Source organism: Aulonocara sp. 'chitande type north' Nkhata Bay, linkage group LG10 (genome assembly GCF_057382095.1).
Source record: "Aulonocara sp. 'chitande type north' Nkhata Bay isolate Kocher_YH1m ecotype deep benthic linkage group LG10, A_spYH_male_GT1.1, whole genome shotgun sequence".
In the NCBI taxonomy this organism is placed as follows: domain Eukaryota; kingdom Metazoa; phylum Chordata; class Actinopteri; order Cichliformes; family Cichlidae; genus Aulonocara; species Aulonocara sp. 'chitande type north' Nkhata Bay.
Window position 1 is genome coordinate 26,289,892 of NC_141353.1, and position 16,175 is coordinate 26,306,066.

At 39.5% G+C, this 16,175-nt stretch overlaps 1 protein-coding gene across 3 annotated transcripts in view; it reads left to right on the forward strand.

Moving 5' to 3' along the window:
- sec24a (SEC24 homolog A, COPII coat complex component) overlaps positions 1-16,175 on the forward strand; it is a 35,509-nt gene that overhangs the window by 9,270 nt on the left and 10,064 nt on the right. The window contains exons 3-14 of one of the 3 annotated variants that reach the window (XM_086309295.1): positions 7,187-7,372; positions 7,604-7,681; positions 8,182-8,244; positions 8,826-8,989; positions 10,313-10,500; positions 10,740-10,842; positions 13,382-13,508; positions 13,678-13,787; positions 14,130-14,242; positions 15,060-15,178; positions 15,509-15,564; positions 15,776-15,982. In XM_086309295.1, the coding sequence (XP_086165421.1) occupies positions 7,187-7,372; positions 7,604-7,681; positions 8,182-8,244; positions 8,826-8,989; positions 10,313-10,500; positions 10,740-10,842; positions 13,382-13,508; positions 13,678-13,787; positions 14,130-14,242; positions 15,060-15,178; positions 15,509-15,564; positions 15,776-15,982 (1,514 nt within the window). The remainder of the gene's footprint in view (positions 1-7,186; positions 7,373-7,603; positions 7,682-8,181; positions 8,245-8,825; positions 8,990-10,312; positions 10,501-10,739; positions 10,843-13,381; positions 13,509-13,677; positions 13,788-14,129; positions 14,243-15,059; positions 15,179-15,508; positions 15,565-15,775; positions 15,983-16,175) is intronic. The other 2 variants (XM_086309296.1, XM_086309297.1) reach the window with 2 other exon arrangements.

The window sequence follows — 16,175 nt, forward strand, 5'->3', positions numbered from 1 at the left end:
GTTTGTGGGATTTTTTCCCTTTAGAAATGTCCCTTATTTGCCCCTCAATTTGTCTCTTTCCACTACAAGACACTTGCTTTATCCAAAACACAGTCGTATTCAAAGTAATCCCAAATTGGACTCTGACGCTTTCTCCCGACTTTTCCTGACATGATTCTGCGCGTGGACGGAGCAGCAACACAGACGACTCGACTAACGTACTTGCCACCTGCTGGCATAATGAGACAGCAAGAAAAAATCTGGAAGCTAAACTTCATTTTCACCCTTGACTATTGTAGGACACGCACACATCAATGAAACTAAACACATTTTGCTATAAATTCAGTTAATTTTAGTTAGTTTTGTGAACACTCATTACAGTTTTAGTTAGTTTTCCTTTTTTTGTTTTTATTTTATTTCCGTTAACGAAAATGTTTTTTCACTTCTAGTTTTCGTTATTTCATTTGTTTTCGTTAATAATAATAGCCTTGCACTGCACACTGGAATAAACAGAATCAACATGATCAACATTTTACTGCGTGTTATTTCACCATCTTATCGATTCAAATGCTCCATCCTTATGTGGTTTGCGACATTATGTTTATCCACTCTGTCTCTAAATGTTTGAAGAATTTTCTAGTTTGGGGTCAAATTTTGAGAATTTGACCATAAGTGAAAGTTATGGTGTTATCACCCCCCTTCGGGGCTTACCTTTCCCAGTTTTGATGATATTCCTCCCTATTCTTTGCAAGTACCCCCTGTTGGTGGCGAGAAACTGTTGGTGTGGTCAAGTGGGTGCTGTAAAAACAAATGCTCAGGACAGAACAGTTATCAGCCATGTACTTCATACAAAATTAGCATATATTTGATTTCATATTGATCCTCTGAGTGTAATGGTACATTTTAATTTGAATTTATCAAAGCTAAACACAATAATTTTTCTTTATTTTGCTCTTGTTCTTGTGCAGCACCACCTCTCAGCACATGCCCCTACTTTTAAATTGCTGACTATTTCAAGAGAGCACCCAAAAGATGGGGACCAGTGTTTATTATTACATATCTCCATTTTGAATGTGACAGTGACCAACTGACTATCCCTCAAAGAGTACAAGGCCTAGGCGTCCCCGGCCTTGGCAAGCGTTACCTCTGAGCACTGCGTTTCTTAGCGGTCCAACCGCCGTTCTATAATAATTTATAATACTTTGAAACAACAGTCAATACCCCAAAACAAGTGTATGACTGACCCAGGTCCAACCTGTCTGACCAATGGGACTCTAACCCACAAAATGACCAATTCCCTATCAAACTAAATTCACTCAGCAGTCCAACTGCTTTAACTTCAATCAGCAGTCCAACTGCTTTAAATACTCAGTACTGTCACTTTCAACGTTTCATTATCATTACTTCAGCTTCAGTTCTCATGAGATTTTTTTCATCAAAATCAAAACAGGCCTTCTACCAGTAATTTCAGTGAGTAGACTTTAATTTTATCATGTCCAATTTGGCACACTTTGGAAATAGATTCAACAGGTAGTGCCTTACCTTTGTATAAGCCGGCTTATACAAAAGCCGGCTTATGCCCACTCACGTCAGACCACTGGCTTGTGCCTGTCCGTTCGACAACCTCGGACCGTCCAAACCTCCAACTTCCACCCCAATACCACAGGACGAGCCCCCAAACTGTTACGGATTCAAATATTGGGGATGGATACAAGAGGAAAAACCACAATAACAACACTGGTCCGGCCGGGTTGAGTCAAACGATGATTTTAATGATCACACGCGTGGGAGATGGACACCGTACGCAGACAGCATCAGATCTCAAAATGGTGGAGCATTGATCAAACTCTTATAGCCTCTAGTGGCCCCCACCTAATCATAAAAGCCTAAACATTCACATTCTTTCTCTCACACAGCGCCTAAGCTACGACCTTGGCTCCCTGTTTATCTGCTCCTGCTGAGATGGGGCAGAAAACTCCAGTATATTCTGTTCTCTTCTAATCAGACAAATAAGGCGATGACTTTCTGCGAACAGTATTTCTTATAACTCAGCAGTATAATGCATCATATAACAATATCATTCATTCACAATAAATCAGCGGTCTAATGTAATGCAAATCAGTTTAACAAATGCAATAGTTATCACCTTCTTCTAATTCAGGAGAATAATGCAAACTAAAACTACATAATAATTCACAATCTTTAATTAGGGGTCTAACATGGCATAAAATAATATTATAATCCCACAACAGTCTCGGTTGTTGTGTCCTTGGGCAAGACACTTCACCCGTTACCTACTGGTGGTGGTCAGAGGGCCCGGCGCCAGTGTCCGGCAGCCTCGCCTCTGTCAGTGCGCCTCTGTGAATAACTGGTTGTGTAAAGCGCTTTGGGGTCCTTAGGGACTAGAAAAGCGCTATACAAATACAGGCCATTTACCATAATTCAGCCACATTGGAGGGTTTTCAAGCGTGAACCATCTTTTTAAGGTCATGTCACATAGAGGTGGGAATCACCATACATCCCACGATACGATATTATCACAATACTTAACGCACGATATGATATTATTGCGATTTAAAAAAAAAAAAATTTTTTGCAATATTCAGATTCTGTACATAAAGTTAAACTTTATCAATATTCATTTTATCTAATATCAAAGTCTCGCACTCAGTCTTTCTCTCATTTCAGTCAGTTTTATTGTTGACAAACTGAACGGTTTGTATTACAGTCTAGTCCAACTTAACTGAATGCAACCATCTGGTACAATTATAGCTATTCTGAACTATGCAATTTATGAAAACTATGCAGCCCCTTCAGCAACTGAAGAATTTGAAAGTAAATTAAAACAAAATATAAATTTACATTAAATAAAGTTTCAAACTTAATTAAAATAAAACATGTCTTAAATTAAAATAAGTAAACTGTCATGTTTATTGCTGCCAAAAAAAAAGTTAAACACATTTGGACAGTGAAGGAATGTCAGGATTCTTGCTCAGAAAAAGGATCAACATGCTCTGAGCAAAAAAACCTTTTTTGTAACAAAATATCGATTTTTGCTGTCCCTGTATCGATACATTATTAGCAAACAAAATATCACGATACTACACAGTATCTATTTTTTCCCCCACCCCTAATGTCACAGCATCTCAGTCAGATTTAGGTCAGGACTTTGACTAGGCCACTCTAAAGTCTTCATTTTGTTTTTCTTAAGTCATTCAGAAGTGGACTTGCTGGTGTGTTTTGGATCATTATTCTGCTGCAGAACCCGAGTGCACTTTAGTTTGAGATCACGAACAGATGGCTGGACATTCTCCTTCAGGATGCTTTAGTAGACAGCAGAAATCATGGTTCCATATACCACAGCAAGTCTTCCAGGTTCTGAGGCAGTAAAACAGCCCCAGACCATCCCACTACCACCACCATATTTTACCAGTGGTATGACAATTTTTGCCCAGTCTCTTCATTATTGTTGAATCATGATCTCTGGCCTCAACAGAGACACATGAAGCCTGTGATTCTTTAATGTTCTTCTGGGTTCTTTTGTGACCTCCTAGATGTGTTCTCTATGCTTTCTTGGATAATTTTGGTAGGCCGGCTGCTCCTGTGAAGCTTCACCAATCTTCCAAGTTTTCTCCATTTGTATATAATGGCTTCAATAGAGTCCCAAAGCCTTAGAAATGGCTTTGTAAACCTTTTCAGATTGGTAACTGTCAGTGACTTTTTCTCAGGTTCAGACCTTGGCATGATGTGTTGTTTTTGAGGTCTTTTAGCCTGCTTCACTTTGTCAGACAGGTTCTATTTAAGTGATTTCTTGTTTCAACAGGTCTGTCAGTAATCAGGCCTGAGTTTAGTGAAACTGAATTCAGCTTTCCAAAAAATGTGTTTAGTGACAGTTAATTTATGTTTAACAAGAGGAGAGATTACTTTTTCACATACGACCGGGTAGGTTTGGATAACTTTTCTCCCATCATCAGTGAAATCGTCATTTAAAAAAATGCTTTTTGTATTTACTCGGGTTATCTTCGTCCAATATTAAAATTTGTTTGATGATCTGAAACAAGTGTGACAAATGTGCAAAACACTCGGAAATCAGGAAGAGGGCAAACATTTTTTCACACCACTGTATGCACTGTTCAGTTGAATTCTGTGTACAACACTGAACTTCCAGAGGCCACTGCACTAACCCAATGCAATTTCATTTTAAAAAAAGATGTAATTACACAGTGGTGAGGCAACAATTCTTAGTTGTTGCAAATGAAACCATAATGATGCCCCCTGTCCTGGGGTCAAATCAGTAAATAGATGAATCATCCTGTCGGGTTTCACTGAAAGCACTGAACTTTAACCAATTATTATCATGCAATTATTGCCTATTTAATTACTTGAAAATATATACTGTAATGTGTGTTAATTTGGCACTGTTCCTTTCTGGTATCTTTTCTGTGGTGTGATTGCTTTAATTTCTCCCTGTCATTGTCTTCTTTCATTGATATGTGTTGGAGATATGCATATCTAGAATGCTGATATGTTGGAGCTGGACATTGCCCTCTGTTCCTACACTGAACATGTTGGCCTGCTGTGGCCTCTGGCTCCCTCCCAAGCACAGAAACTCATTTAGTCTGAATACAAAGTTCAAATACAAACCATATTGTTTCTTATACTGAATATAATTTAGCTTTTGGGACCACTTTTACTTTTTGGCACAGCCTCTGGTGATAATGATGAAAAATGAAAAATGCACAAATTAATGCTGTTGATATTAACCAGTTTCACTCATTTGTATCTCAAGGTTATTGGTTACATTTTAATTTCCTGTGAGGGTTAAGGGTAGCCTTCAGTTAGCTCACAGCGGTAACAAAAAACACTCATAAAGAGTCTTAGTAACAGGAAGTGGCTTTGTTACATGATTTAGCTTGACATAAATTGGTTGTGTAATATGTGACCACAGAGGCAAAGTGATTTCACAAAGCATTTCTGTAATTTAACCTAGATTTTTGTTTGTTTTAGTGCAGTACTTGCAGAGGTCAAACGGTTGCTTTGAGTCTTTAATTTTTCAGTCAACTTTGATTTAAAATTGCCCCATCAGAACTATGTGTTGATATCTTCTTCTTCTTCTTCTTCTTCTTCTTCTTCTTCTTCTTCTTCTTCTTCTTATTATTATTATTATTATTATTATTATTATTATTATTATTATTATTATTATTATTATTAGTGAAACATTTTCTGTAACATTGAAAACTGTAAAGGAAAGGGTTTTTTTTGTTTTTTTTTAAAGTTCTTTGTCTATTTATGCTTTTACTACATAAATCAGTTTTTGAATAAACTCTGTATGGGCACAAAGGGCATTTAGTTTAAGTGGTAAAAAAAATGCTTGTGATCATGAAATTGGGTTTTGTTCTGTTGAGTTGCTCCAGTCTGCAAAAGCATACTTGAAGCCATTTTATGTCTATATACATAATGAACCTGCCAAACTACATTTTAAAACTTCATTAAGGATGGATGTTATTAAGATTTTCTTCATATAGGTCAGGTCCTTTTTTGTTTTTGTGTTTTTGTTGTTGTTTTTTTGGGAAGAAAAGTAGGAGGACATAGGTTTCCAGCATCAGTGCAACTATTGTGTTATCTCCCACAGTGTGGAACAAAATCTTTGCTTTGCAGTGTGAACTGTTAGAAAACCACTGCAGTGTTAATAAAAGGAATTGAGATGATCAGGCATAAAATTCCAGTGGATTGGATTTGGTCCTAGCTATCAATGGAAACCTATACAGCCACTGATTGTGTGTGCAACCTATACAGCACATGCACACACAAATACATCCGCCTGACAGACAGTCTAAATCCTCCCCAGGCATCCCTAAAAAAGAAGTCTAAACAAATCCCCCCCAAATCATTAAAGAGCACTGAATGTGACTGAATCACTAGACTAGACTGTAATTGGTCTGCAGTGCTTCTAAGCCCAGTTCTAACAGAAGGTGTGCCACTTTTTCTGTGAGGCGACAAAGACATCATGTTAGAGCTCTTAGCTGATCTTGAAACATCTATCCCTTTAACATCCGATGGCATGATTTGATGGTGCAGTTATTCTCATTAAACTAAATTACACATTTCTGACACACATCATAATTACTAATAACTTAATGTATTTAGTAATCTTTGTCGATGTCTTAATTCACTCTAATTTGGTGATACAGGTCTCTACTGCAGCGGTTTTAAAGTTTCAGATACCTGTCCAAGTCATAGACAAAATGATTAAATTCTCACTAGTCATTCTTCTGACTAAATATTTGCTCCTAATTTGTGTCTGTGAACCTTTATATTTTCTTAGTTCATTGCTGCAAACACCTGCTCTACAACAGTAAATATTACAAAAATTAAATAATAAGTGTTTAGGTGGATTGTTTTAGTTTGGAGTGTCTCATATTAATGCAAAAAAACAACAAAACAAACAAAAATTGTTTCGTCTTGGCCAGACCTGTTGTAAAGGAGGTAATGCTGTCTAGCAAATTGATGGTTTAACTTTAACTTTTAAGTTTAACTTAAGTAGGTAAAACGGGACTCTTTCTTCAAGACAGAAAGCAAATGTTGCCCACCCTTGGCATACAAGCTTAGGAAATTGCATAATTAACATAGTAAAAGAGTAAACATACTTGCTGTCTTCAGTCATCACTAAGTTCATCAAGAAGTGTTTGTTTGGGCACAGACAGTCCTGAACTAGCTGGTGTGTTAGTGCAGATGAATTCATTTGTGCTCTGAGGTTAACTTGCTGTAGGTTAGTAGCGCCACCAGCTGCTGTCACCACAGCCTGGAGCTTAGTGCAGTACAGTACACTCTGATGTCTTGTACATGATAGCATGTTGGAGTTGTTTTACATAGACTGCAACCTTGACATAATTTTAGAAGTGATAACTGACCAGCTGAAAGCTGTAACATGATGTCAGCAGATTCACAGGGATGATAGAAGATGTTGCTAAAGTCCCGGCTGTGTGCCAGAGAAACAAGCTACACTGGTTTCTGATTAATTAGTCATTTATTAAAGAGAAGAAAAGATAAACATAGTCATTGATTCAAGCCTTTTAATTTTAAAGTTTTCCAGTTCTCGTGTCAAAGAAACCTCTCAAATTTTTCACATTTTGTATGCAAAGTAATTAGCTCATTATACACTGAATAGAGGAAATCATGACAAATTACAGTCTTTGTTTCTCTACAGGTGTGGCACCTCCACCAATGAATCCCATGGCGCCCCATACATACCAAGGCCAGTCAAACAGGCCTGCTTATGGGCCTCCACCTACAGGTCCAACACCTGCAGGCCCACCACCAACAATGAAACCCACATCGTTTCCCACTGGTCCTCCAGTGGCAAATGCCACACCACCACCACCTAAAGCAGATGGTATGTGTAATCTTTTTATAAGTTTTTTTTAAAACACAGAGCCCAGATTTCAGCACATTTGGAAACATTAGAATAATCATTAAACATTTTACTCCCACAGATGTGATAATCGTGATATTTAATGACTGCATATCCTTTGTATAAGCCAACGTGTTATTATCTCTCTATATATTTTTTTTCCTGATCACCTTCCATTGTTTCCCTCCCTCCGCTCCTTCCACTACATGCCAGCTCAGTGTGGGGGTGTTGTTAACAGCACTCTTTCCCCCACTAAGCCCGACAGCCAGGAGGGAGATATTGAATGTCCAGGTGTGGCAAAATCAGTTTTCAGCTCTTAGATGTTGTGTCAGTGCTGTGCTGCCAGTCCTGTCTCATCTGTACAGTTCTTGCTTGTATCTCTGGATGCACTATTGAGCATATACAGAGGTTTCATCTCATAGTCTTAAAGAATAATGGATATAAAATGAAAAATAATCTAGAGATATTGTAATGGCATTCATAGTAACTCTGTATCTTTTTAGTGCTAAACTGAGCATCCATGGAAACAATTATTTCTTGGTGGTGTGTTTTACCTTTTCAGTCATCTAGACTCACCATGTCTTCCATGTGGCTCAACTTCTAAATATTAAAATCACCAATGTAATAATACTTCCCATAAACATGTTTAGTGTCTCTTTAATTTGCGTCATCATTAGTATTGTCATTGTTTTGACCCTTTTTGTAGTTCATTTTGTTCCATCCCTGTTATTTGTGGTTGGCAAAGTGCCGCTTAAATTATTCATATCATGTCTGTGTTTGCTTTGAAACAGGAGCTGTGGCTGGCAATGGCCCGCAAGCAACAAACAGCTATAATCATCTTGACAACAAAATGGGTAAGGCGGTTTTCTGTGCACACACCAGTCACATTTGCAGCCTTTGCAAATGCCTGCCCTTGCATTTTTTGACGAATATGAGGCATTTCTACATTTTATTGTACAATCTTTAATTGTGTGATGTACGTCTTGAATCCCAACTGGATTCCCTTTTCAGTACAAATATCTAAATATTAACTGTCACAAATCCCACTGCGACTGTCAGCTCTGGTGAACAGTCTTTTATTTTCTGTTTTTCCCTTTGGTTCCATACCAGCAGGCGTCTCGGAATTTGTAATATACTTTTCATATCATCAGCAAATCCCATGAAAAGAACAAAATCCACAATAAACAACTTCTGCTAACAGCCATTGTTTGTGTAGACAAACATTAAGTAGCTTAAGCCTATAAAAACACATTCAAATCCTCATTACCACGAAACATTGCCACTGGGTTTTATTTAAGTTGGTGACTAATATGCCTTGCTGCTGTGTGTACCTGTCAGCCACAGAGCTTCCCATTTTTAGTGATGTCTGCTATTTGAGTTCTCATGTAAACCTTTGTAAGTGTAAATGTTTTTAATGTTACTGTTTCTTCCATAGCTGGCCCGACTCAGCCTGGACCACCCGGTCGGCACTTGGGCCACTACCCTTCGCTCCCTCCTGGGTACCAGAACACCTCAGCTCCCCACGCCACCCCTCCCATCCACCCTGTGATGCAAGCCGCCACGCAGCCTTACACTCAAGCACCTCAGCCATATCAGCAGGTGAGCCTAACGTCACAACCCAGTTCCACATAATTTTAGAACACTTTCAAGTCAAGTCAAGTATTTATTTATTGTCATTGTCAAAGAACAATGAAATTGCGTTTGGGGCTTCCGTACAACCCGTAAAAAAAACAAACAAATACCCCTTAAAACCCAAGTGTAAATATTTAACCCAGTGTGACTTCAGTGCAATGAGACAATCCTTAGCAACAACATGAGAACAAGACAGGTAATGTTCATAGGACATTCAGACAAAGACCTGAGAAACATGACAAAATGCAACAATGCAACCCGTTCAATATTATTGTACTGTGAGATATGATGGTTGTCTATTTAAGAAAGAGGGGGGAGAGAGAATAAAGATATAATGCACCAATGCAAACCAGTTCAGTGCTATTAAGAAGTTGGATATGGTTATTGTCCGTGAGAGGGGGGCAGAGAGGGGAGGGGGGCAGAATTCAGGAGCCTCACAGCCTGTGGATACAGGCTGTTGGCCAGTCTGGATGTTCTGGCCTGTATAGACCTGTACCTTCTCCCTGAGGGCAGCAGGTGGAAAAGGTGGCGCGCAGGGTGATGTTGGTCCCGCAGGATACTGTGCACCCTCCTCAGACAGCGAGTGGGGAAGATATTACTGATCTCTGGCAGAATTGTTCCAATAATTCTGCCAGCTTCTTTCACCACCCGCTGGAGTGCTTGCTGGTCGGCCTTGGTGCAGCTGGGGAACCACACTAGAAATCCATGCGTCAGGACGCTGCTGATGGCACAGTTATAGAAGTTCAACATCAGAGGTCTGGGAATGTGTGCGCTCCGTAGTCTCCTCAGGTAGTAGAGGCGCTGTTGGGCCTTCCATGCAACTAAGGTGATATGGTTGCCCCCAAGAATTTAAAACTGCTCACCCTCTCCACCGCCTCACTGCCAATGAAGAGAGGCAGATGGTTGTTATGACTTTGCATACACAGTTTGTTTATTCGATTTTTCATTGACTTGCACATGAATGCAAAACACGTACTGGTTATATGGAAAGGAGAATAACCAACACTGGGTTGCTTTTTTCACTGTTGCATAGGGTTGAACTGGTTATAGAACTGGAATGGCTAAACAAACTTAGGTGAATTATAGTAAAGGGCTTGTGAGGGAACAGTTTGCAACCAATATTTAAATCAATTTTAAATTAATTTTATTTCAAGATACGAATTTAGGAAAAAGCACTTGAACACGTGTGGACTTCAAAATTCTCACATTTATTGTGTCAAGTAAATATTATTAGACTATCAGGCTTAATGTATTTTTTGTTTGTTTGTTTGTTTGTTTTTTTTGTTTCAGCCACCTGGTGGCCTGGGGCCAGCTCAGCTAAGCCCATCATTAGCAGCCATGAGCCTCCAGTCCAGCACCCCAGAGGCCCTGAGAGTGGTCAACCTCCTGCAAGAGAGGAACCTGCTGCCACCGGCTCCAGTCCCTGCCCCGACTCCCTGCCTCACCCAGGACCTGCAGAAACTCAACTGCAGCCCAGAGTGAGTCATAATGAACTAATTTTCCGTGTTGTTGCATTTGTCTTTCATTGAATTGATTGTTTTTATCTCATACAGCTAGTAATACTGTAAATGATCTCTGTTTAGTTTTTATGTTTTTAAACTCAAAATTATAAATGGTTAAGAAATGCTTTGTTTAAAGTGGGACATCAATCATATCACTGTTTCGTGTTAAGTGCACACAGCCTAAACGCTGAATTTGCCACTCTGTGTGCTTCCAGAGTTTTTCGCTCTACACTGACCAGCATCCCTCAGACCCAGTCTCTGCTCAATAAAGCCAAGATGCCACTGGGCTTGCTGCTTCACCCATTCAAAGACCTCTCGGTAACGTGTCAATTTATTATTGAATGTTCATTCTAAGTTGTCAGTCAGTTTAACTGGGTCAGTTACTCCAACAGCTTCCACTGTGAACCTCAGCTGCAAGCCAGCAGGTTTTCAGCAACAAGTGCTGAGTCTATCTTTCGTTTATTTCAAAGCAGAGAACATTAATTACATGTCATACACATCACCACAATCCCAGCTGGAGATTTGTTACCCGGGGCCTATGTTTACTATCATTACCACTTTTATGATCAATCCTGAGTGTGAGGAGACAGCACTGATTTCTGTCCTCACATTTAAGTAGTTATACACATAATATTGGTGACACATAGGAGACAATTTAGTCACAAATGTGTGTAGTCATTATCATGTATCAACAATTAGAGGTGTAGGTTAATGGCTTTTAGACAGAGGGTGGCGAGGTATTTCTGTCTGTTTAGAAAAAAGGTCTGCTCTATGTGAAACGATACTGGGTTACACCCAAAGCTCAGATGTCTCCGTTTTCTCCCAGCATTCAAATGTCTTTCGAAGCAGTGACTTATTTTGGTTATTTACATGAATGCAGGGGTTGCAGTATTATGCATTTGCACATGTATTAATCATTTCACGCACTAACACTTTAAGACAAATTTCTCTCCATATATCGCTGTCATAGCTATGTCATATGGTGAGAATATTTATAGACTGTTTATGAATATAGGTTGCATGTATTAACTTCTGTTTTTGTCTGTTTTTCTCTCATTTGAAGTGGATAAGAATTTGTCTTGATCTTAAACGCTTCCATGCAGTTTTATGTCATCATTATCACTGGGTCAAACCTGGCAATTGGCACTTATCACACATTGACAAAAGACTAAATTATAAATAAGAGGATTGCATTGAATAAAATGTAGCGTTAGGATATTGACTCTTTCTGCTGCTTTAACTGCTGCATGTCTGGTTTGAATGATAAAAGTGCGGTAATGTCTCCCTTCAGTGGAACAGACTTTCCTCTTTACTTAGTGGCACACACATGCTTAACTCAGAGTGAATGAGTTTGTTCTGTGTCTTTCTGGAATAGGTGCCTCATTCCTCTGGCTTCTTCCTTAAACATATGCCTGTGACTTATAGTTCATTAAATGAATTCCCCACAGAAATCATATACCGTATTTCCCGGACTACAAAGCGCACCTGAATATTAGCCGCACAAGCTAAAATCAGGGGAAAATCCTGTTTTGTACATACATTAGCCGCACCTGACCAAAAGCCGCAGGTGTTTCAATGTTGACTCATCATATGTAAGAGAATATGCACAAAGGGAATTGTCAGGAAAGAGATGGCTGTTTGGAGACACACCCCTTTTATTAATATTTTGAAAAACAAGTTATGGGTACATATTTGCACATGTGCTGTGCTTCATAAATGAGTAACAAATGTATTACATAACAGTAACCTACAGCACACCAGAAAAATAGATTCAGACTACCTTTTAGGCTCAGGTGCAGTGACACGGCTTTAACAAGAAAAAAAGTCAGTCATTCACCACCATCTTCCTGCGCTCTAAAACCACCAAAGTCCTCTTCTCCAGTGTCGGATACGAACAGGATCAGGATGGCTTCGTCATCCACTCTCAGCTTCTTTCCTTCGTTGTCACTTTCAAAACCAAAGAAATCCTCATTGTCATTGTCAGTGTCGGAGTCGAACACCCTCTGAAGGGCCGTGGCGGTGTCCTCCTCTTCATCATGCAGCAGTCCAGCCCTTCGAAATCCGTTGGTGATCGTGGATGTTTTCACACTTTTCCACGCTGTCAGAATCCACCGGTGGAGTTGAGCACAACTTGCTTTTCGCAAGTTTATCGCCGCTCGTCATCCACGACTCCCGCTGAACGCGTAGCGCTACTTTGAAGTTTGTTTTTCGCGCTACTTGTACGGCACTATGTTGCCTGGCGGATGGACATGTGACCAACATACCACTCTTGAACCCCGATCCTTCCGCCAGGCAACGTAGTGCCGTACAACAGCGGAACAAACAAAACAAATCGTCTTACGATATCACAAAAATCATGGACAATCTATAGAAAAGCCGCACCTGACTAAAAGCCGCAGGGTTCAAAGCTTGTGCAAAAAGTAGCGGCTTATAGCCCGACAATTACGGTATATGTTACAGGAGCTAATTGTCTAATCTCATTAGTGGTGCTTTTAAAAATGAGGCATTCCCAGAGCCATTTTTAAACGTTTCATCCTCATATAACACCAACATATAACAGCTATATTATCTTTAAAAAGATGCATGAGCTGCATCAAATTTGTATTGGTTAAACAGTGTCTTCCTAACAGCTATTTATTTCCCAGTAGGGTTTGACTTAATACACCCCTGGGCAAAATCTATCACAGTGACTACGTTTATGTTTCCCTGTTAATTGAGGACACAAATTCCAGAGACATTTCACAGCTTGGACAGCAACAAGAAACGTCTTTATTGAAATAAGCTGCATACCAGATAATGTTTGCCTTGAGGCTCTCATCTCACAGAAGTTGTTTCTCATCTGCTTTTATAAATACAGCAGCTTCCTGTTGTGACATCCAGCACGATTGTTAGGTGTCGGTTCTGCAGAACCTACATCAATCCCTTTGTCTCTTTCCTGGACCAGAGAAGGTGGAAGTGCAACCTTTGCTATCGGGTTAATGATGGTACGTAACAGGAGGGTTTTTTTTTCCACCCACAGATTAAGTACAAAGAGAGAATAATGTCACCTACTTTGGAAAGAAGATTTTGTTAGTTTATATGTGTTTTCACCTCAGGTAGAAGATCTGACTCAGTACTAAAATCTCACTGGAAGTTTTGTGTGTTTGTGTGTAGTTCCAGAGGAGTTCATGTACAACCCTGTCAGCAGATCATATGGAGAACCACACAAAAGACCTGAGGTCCAGAATGCCACCATTGAGTTCATTGCTCCTTCAGAATACATGGTAGGTGTTTAACATTGCATCTGTCACCAGTTAAATCCATGCTATTATAAAACTGGCATTTTCAGAGTGATGTAAAATTGAAGAATTATGATCTGAAAGCTGAGGGAGATTTCAAAGATGGTGGGAGAGGTGTAGCCTTCTGCAGGGAAAATACTTTCCAGGACTCTGTCTCAGGGCAAAGTCAGTTAGTGGTTACTTTAAGCTTTTAACTTGCTATTTTAACCTGCTAAATTAAATTCTGAGGGTTGGAAATTGTGCAGTCTTCTGTGTACATGATAGTAATTTTGTCTCTTTTTATTAACCCTGCTTTAACTAGCTTGTGTTTGCTCTGATTTTGTTCAGCTGAGGCCACCCCAGCCTGCTGTTTACCTCTTCGTTCTGGACGTTTCCCACAATGCAGTGGAGACAGGCTACCTAAATGTGTTCTGTCAGTCACTGCTGGACAACATCAATTCGTATGTACAACCTTTAATTTTGATTCATTAGAGTCCTTTTGACAAAATAGCCTTTTAAACAGTAATTTTCCGTATTTAGTATAACATCAAGCATTTAGGCATGCAGCCTGCTTCTACAAACATTTGTGAAAAAATGGGTCGCTCTCAGGAGTTCCATGAATTCCAGCATGGTACTGTGATAGGATCCCACCTGTGCAACAATGAGGCTTATAGTGCACAGAGGTCGCTGACTTTCTCCAGTCATTCGCTACAAATCTCCAAACTTTATTTGAACTTTAGATTAGCTCAAGAACAGTTTGTAGAGAGCTTAATGGAATGGAAGAATGATCGAAAGTTCCCATAAATACACTGCTAAACCGTAAAGAAAGCCTTCCCAGAAGAGTTTAAGAGTTGTTATAGCTGCAAAGGGTGGGTTGACATCATATGAAAACCTATAGATTAGAATAAAATGTCACCCAAGTTCATATGCATGTGAAGGTACACGAGCGAATAATTTTGGCAACATAGTGTACCTTATTTTCTGTCATACACTGTTCTGGTGGACGATACTCATATTAAACATGTACAGTTAATATTTGCACATGAAGGTTGATCCCTTTTATATAGGACAAACTGGACCCCCTGGCAGGCTGACTCTGACCACCTGTCTACATATTTGATCAACAGATGGTTATTTTCTGTAATGTGCAGTAACACGATCCAACATAATATCTTAATGGAAGGATCTTAATTTGGGTCTTTGCTAACTTCGATGAAAATAGGTTATCCCTGACACATAAGGGCAAGCTTTACTGAAGTGTGTGTTTATGTGTCCTAGACTTCCTGGAGACTCACGGACTAAGGTAGGCTTCATCACCTTTGACAGCACCATCCACTTCTACAACCTCCAGGAAGGACTTTCCCAGCCTCAGATGCTAATCGTGTCTGACATAGAAGGTGAGACGCAGCTGACGGCAAAGGCCACACTTTCATTATCACAGTAACTTGACATCAGCTGTGTGCCCACTTGCTGCAGGAATCGAGAACCAGCAAACATATAAGGTCACAGACTTACTGGCTCACTAAACATGAATGCCATGTTGGTAAATTAGTACATTTATGTTTTTTCGCCTTTATTTTAAGCGAAACTTTGTAAAAACTGTTGCAATACATGCAGTGACTCTTATTTCTTAATGAAACCACTTTATGGTTGTTCGCCTGTTTGATTTATGGTTGTCATTACCTACTGTTATATTTGTTTAAATAAATACGTTTTGTTCTCTACAGATATCTTTTTACCAACACCAGACAGCCTTCTAGTAAACCTCAATGAAAGCAAAGAGGTCAGATATGCACATTTTGTTAAAGTCCTGTGTTGTTTAATTTATAAATGACTGTATTCTGAAACTGAGATTCAGTGTAACAGTTTACTATGTGTTTACATTATGTAGGAAGTAAAATTGATTGCTGCTTTATATTCATATCCGTTTTCTCTGATTAATAGCGATAACACGTCATAAAAATATGACTCATGTCCACCCATTTGCCTTTCAGCTTGTGCAGGATCTGTTGAAGAGCCTGCCAAATTTATTTGAGAAGACGATGGAGACGCAGTCCGCCCTGGGTTCAGCTCTGCAAGCAGCCTTTAAGTTGTTGTCCCCCACTGGAGGGCGCATGTCAGTGTTTCAAACGCAGCTGCCTAACCTCGGTGTTGGGGCACTGCAGTCGAGAGAGGACCCCAACCAGCGGGCATCTGCCAAGGTAATGAGAGAAGTGTGCTGAATGGTATACAGCGGGATTTAAATATAACCATTGTGTTATATGTAGACACCAGTTGCCATAACTATATTAAACAAAGTAAGTCTTAATGACTAGTGTTTCAAGTCAGTCATAGAACAAAAATGGACATGACGAATGTTTGACAGCTAGTTTTAAACTTTTCTAGTAAATGCAA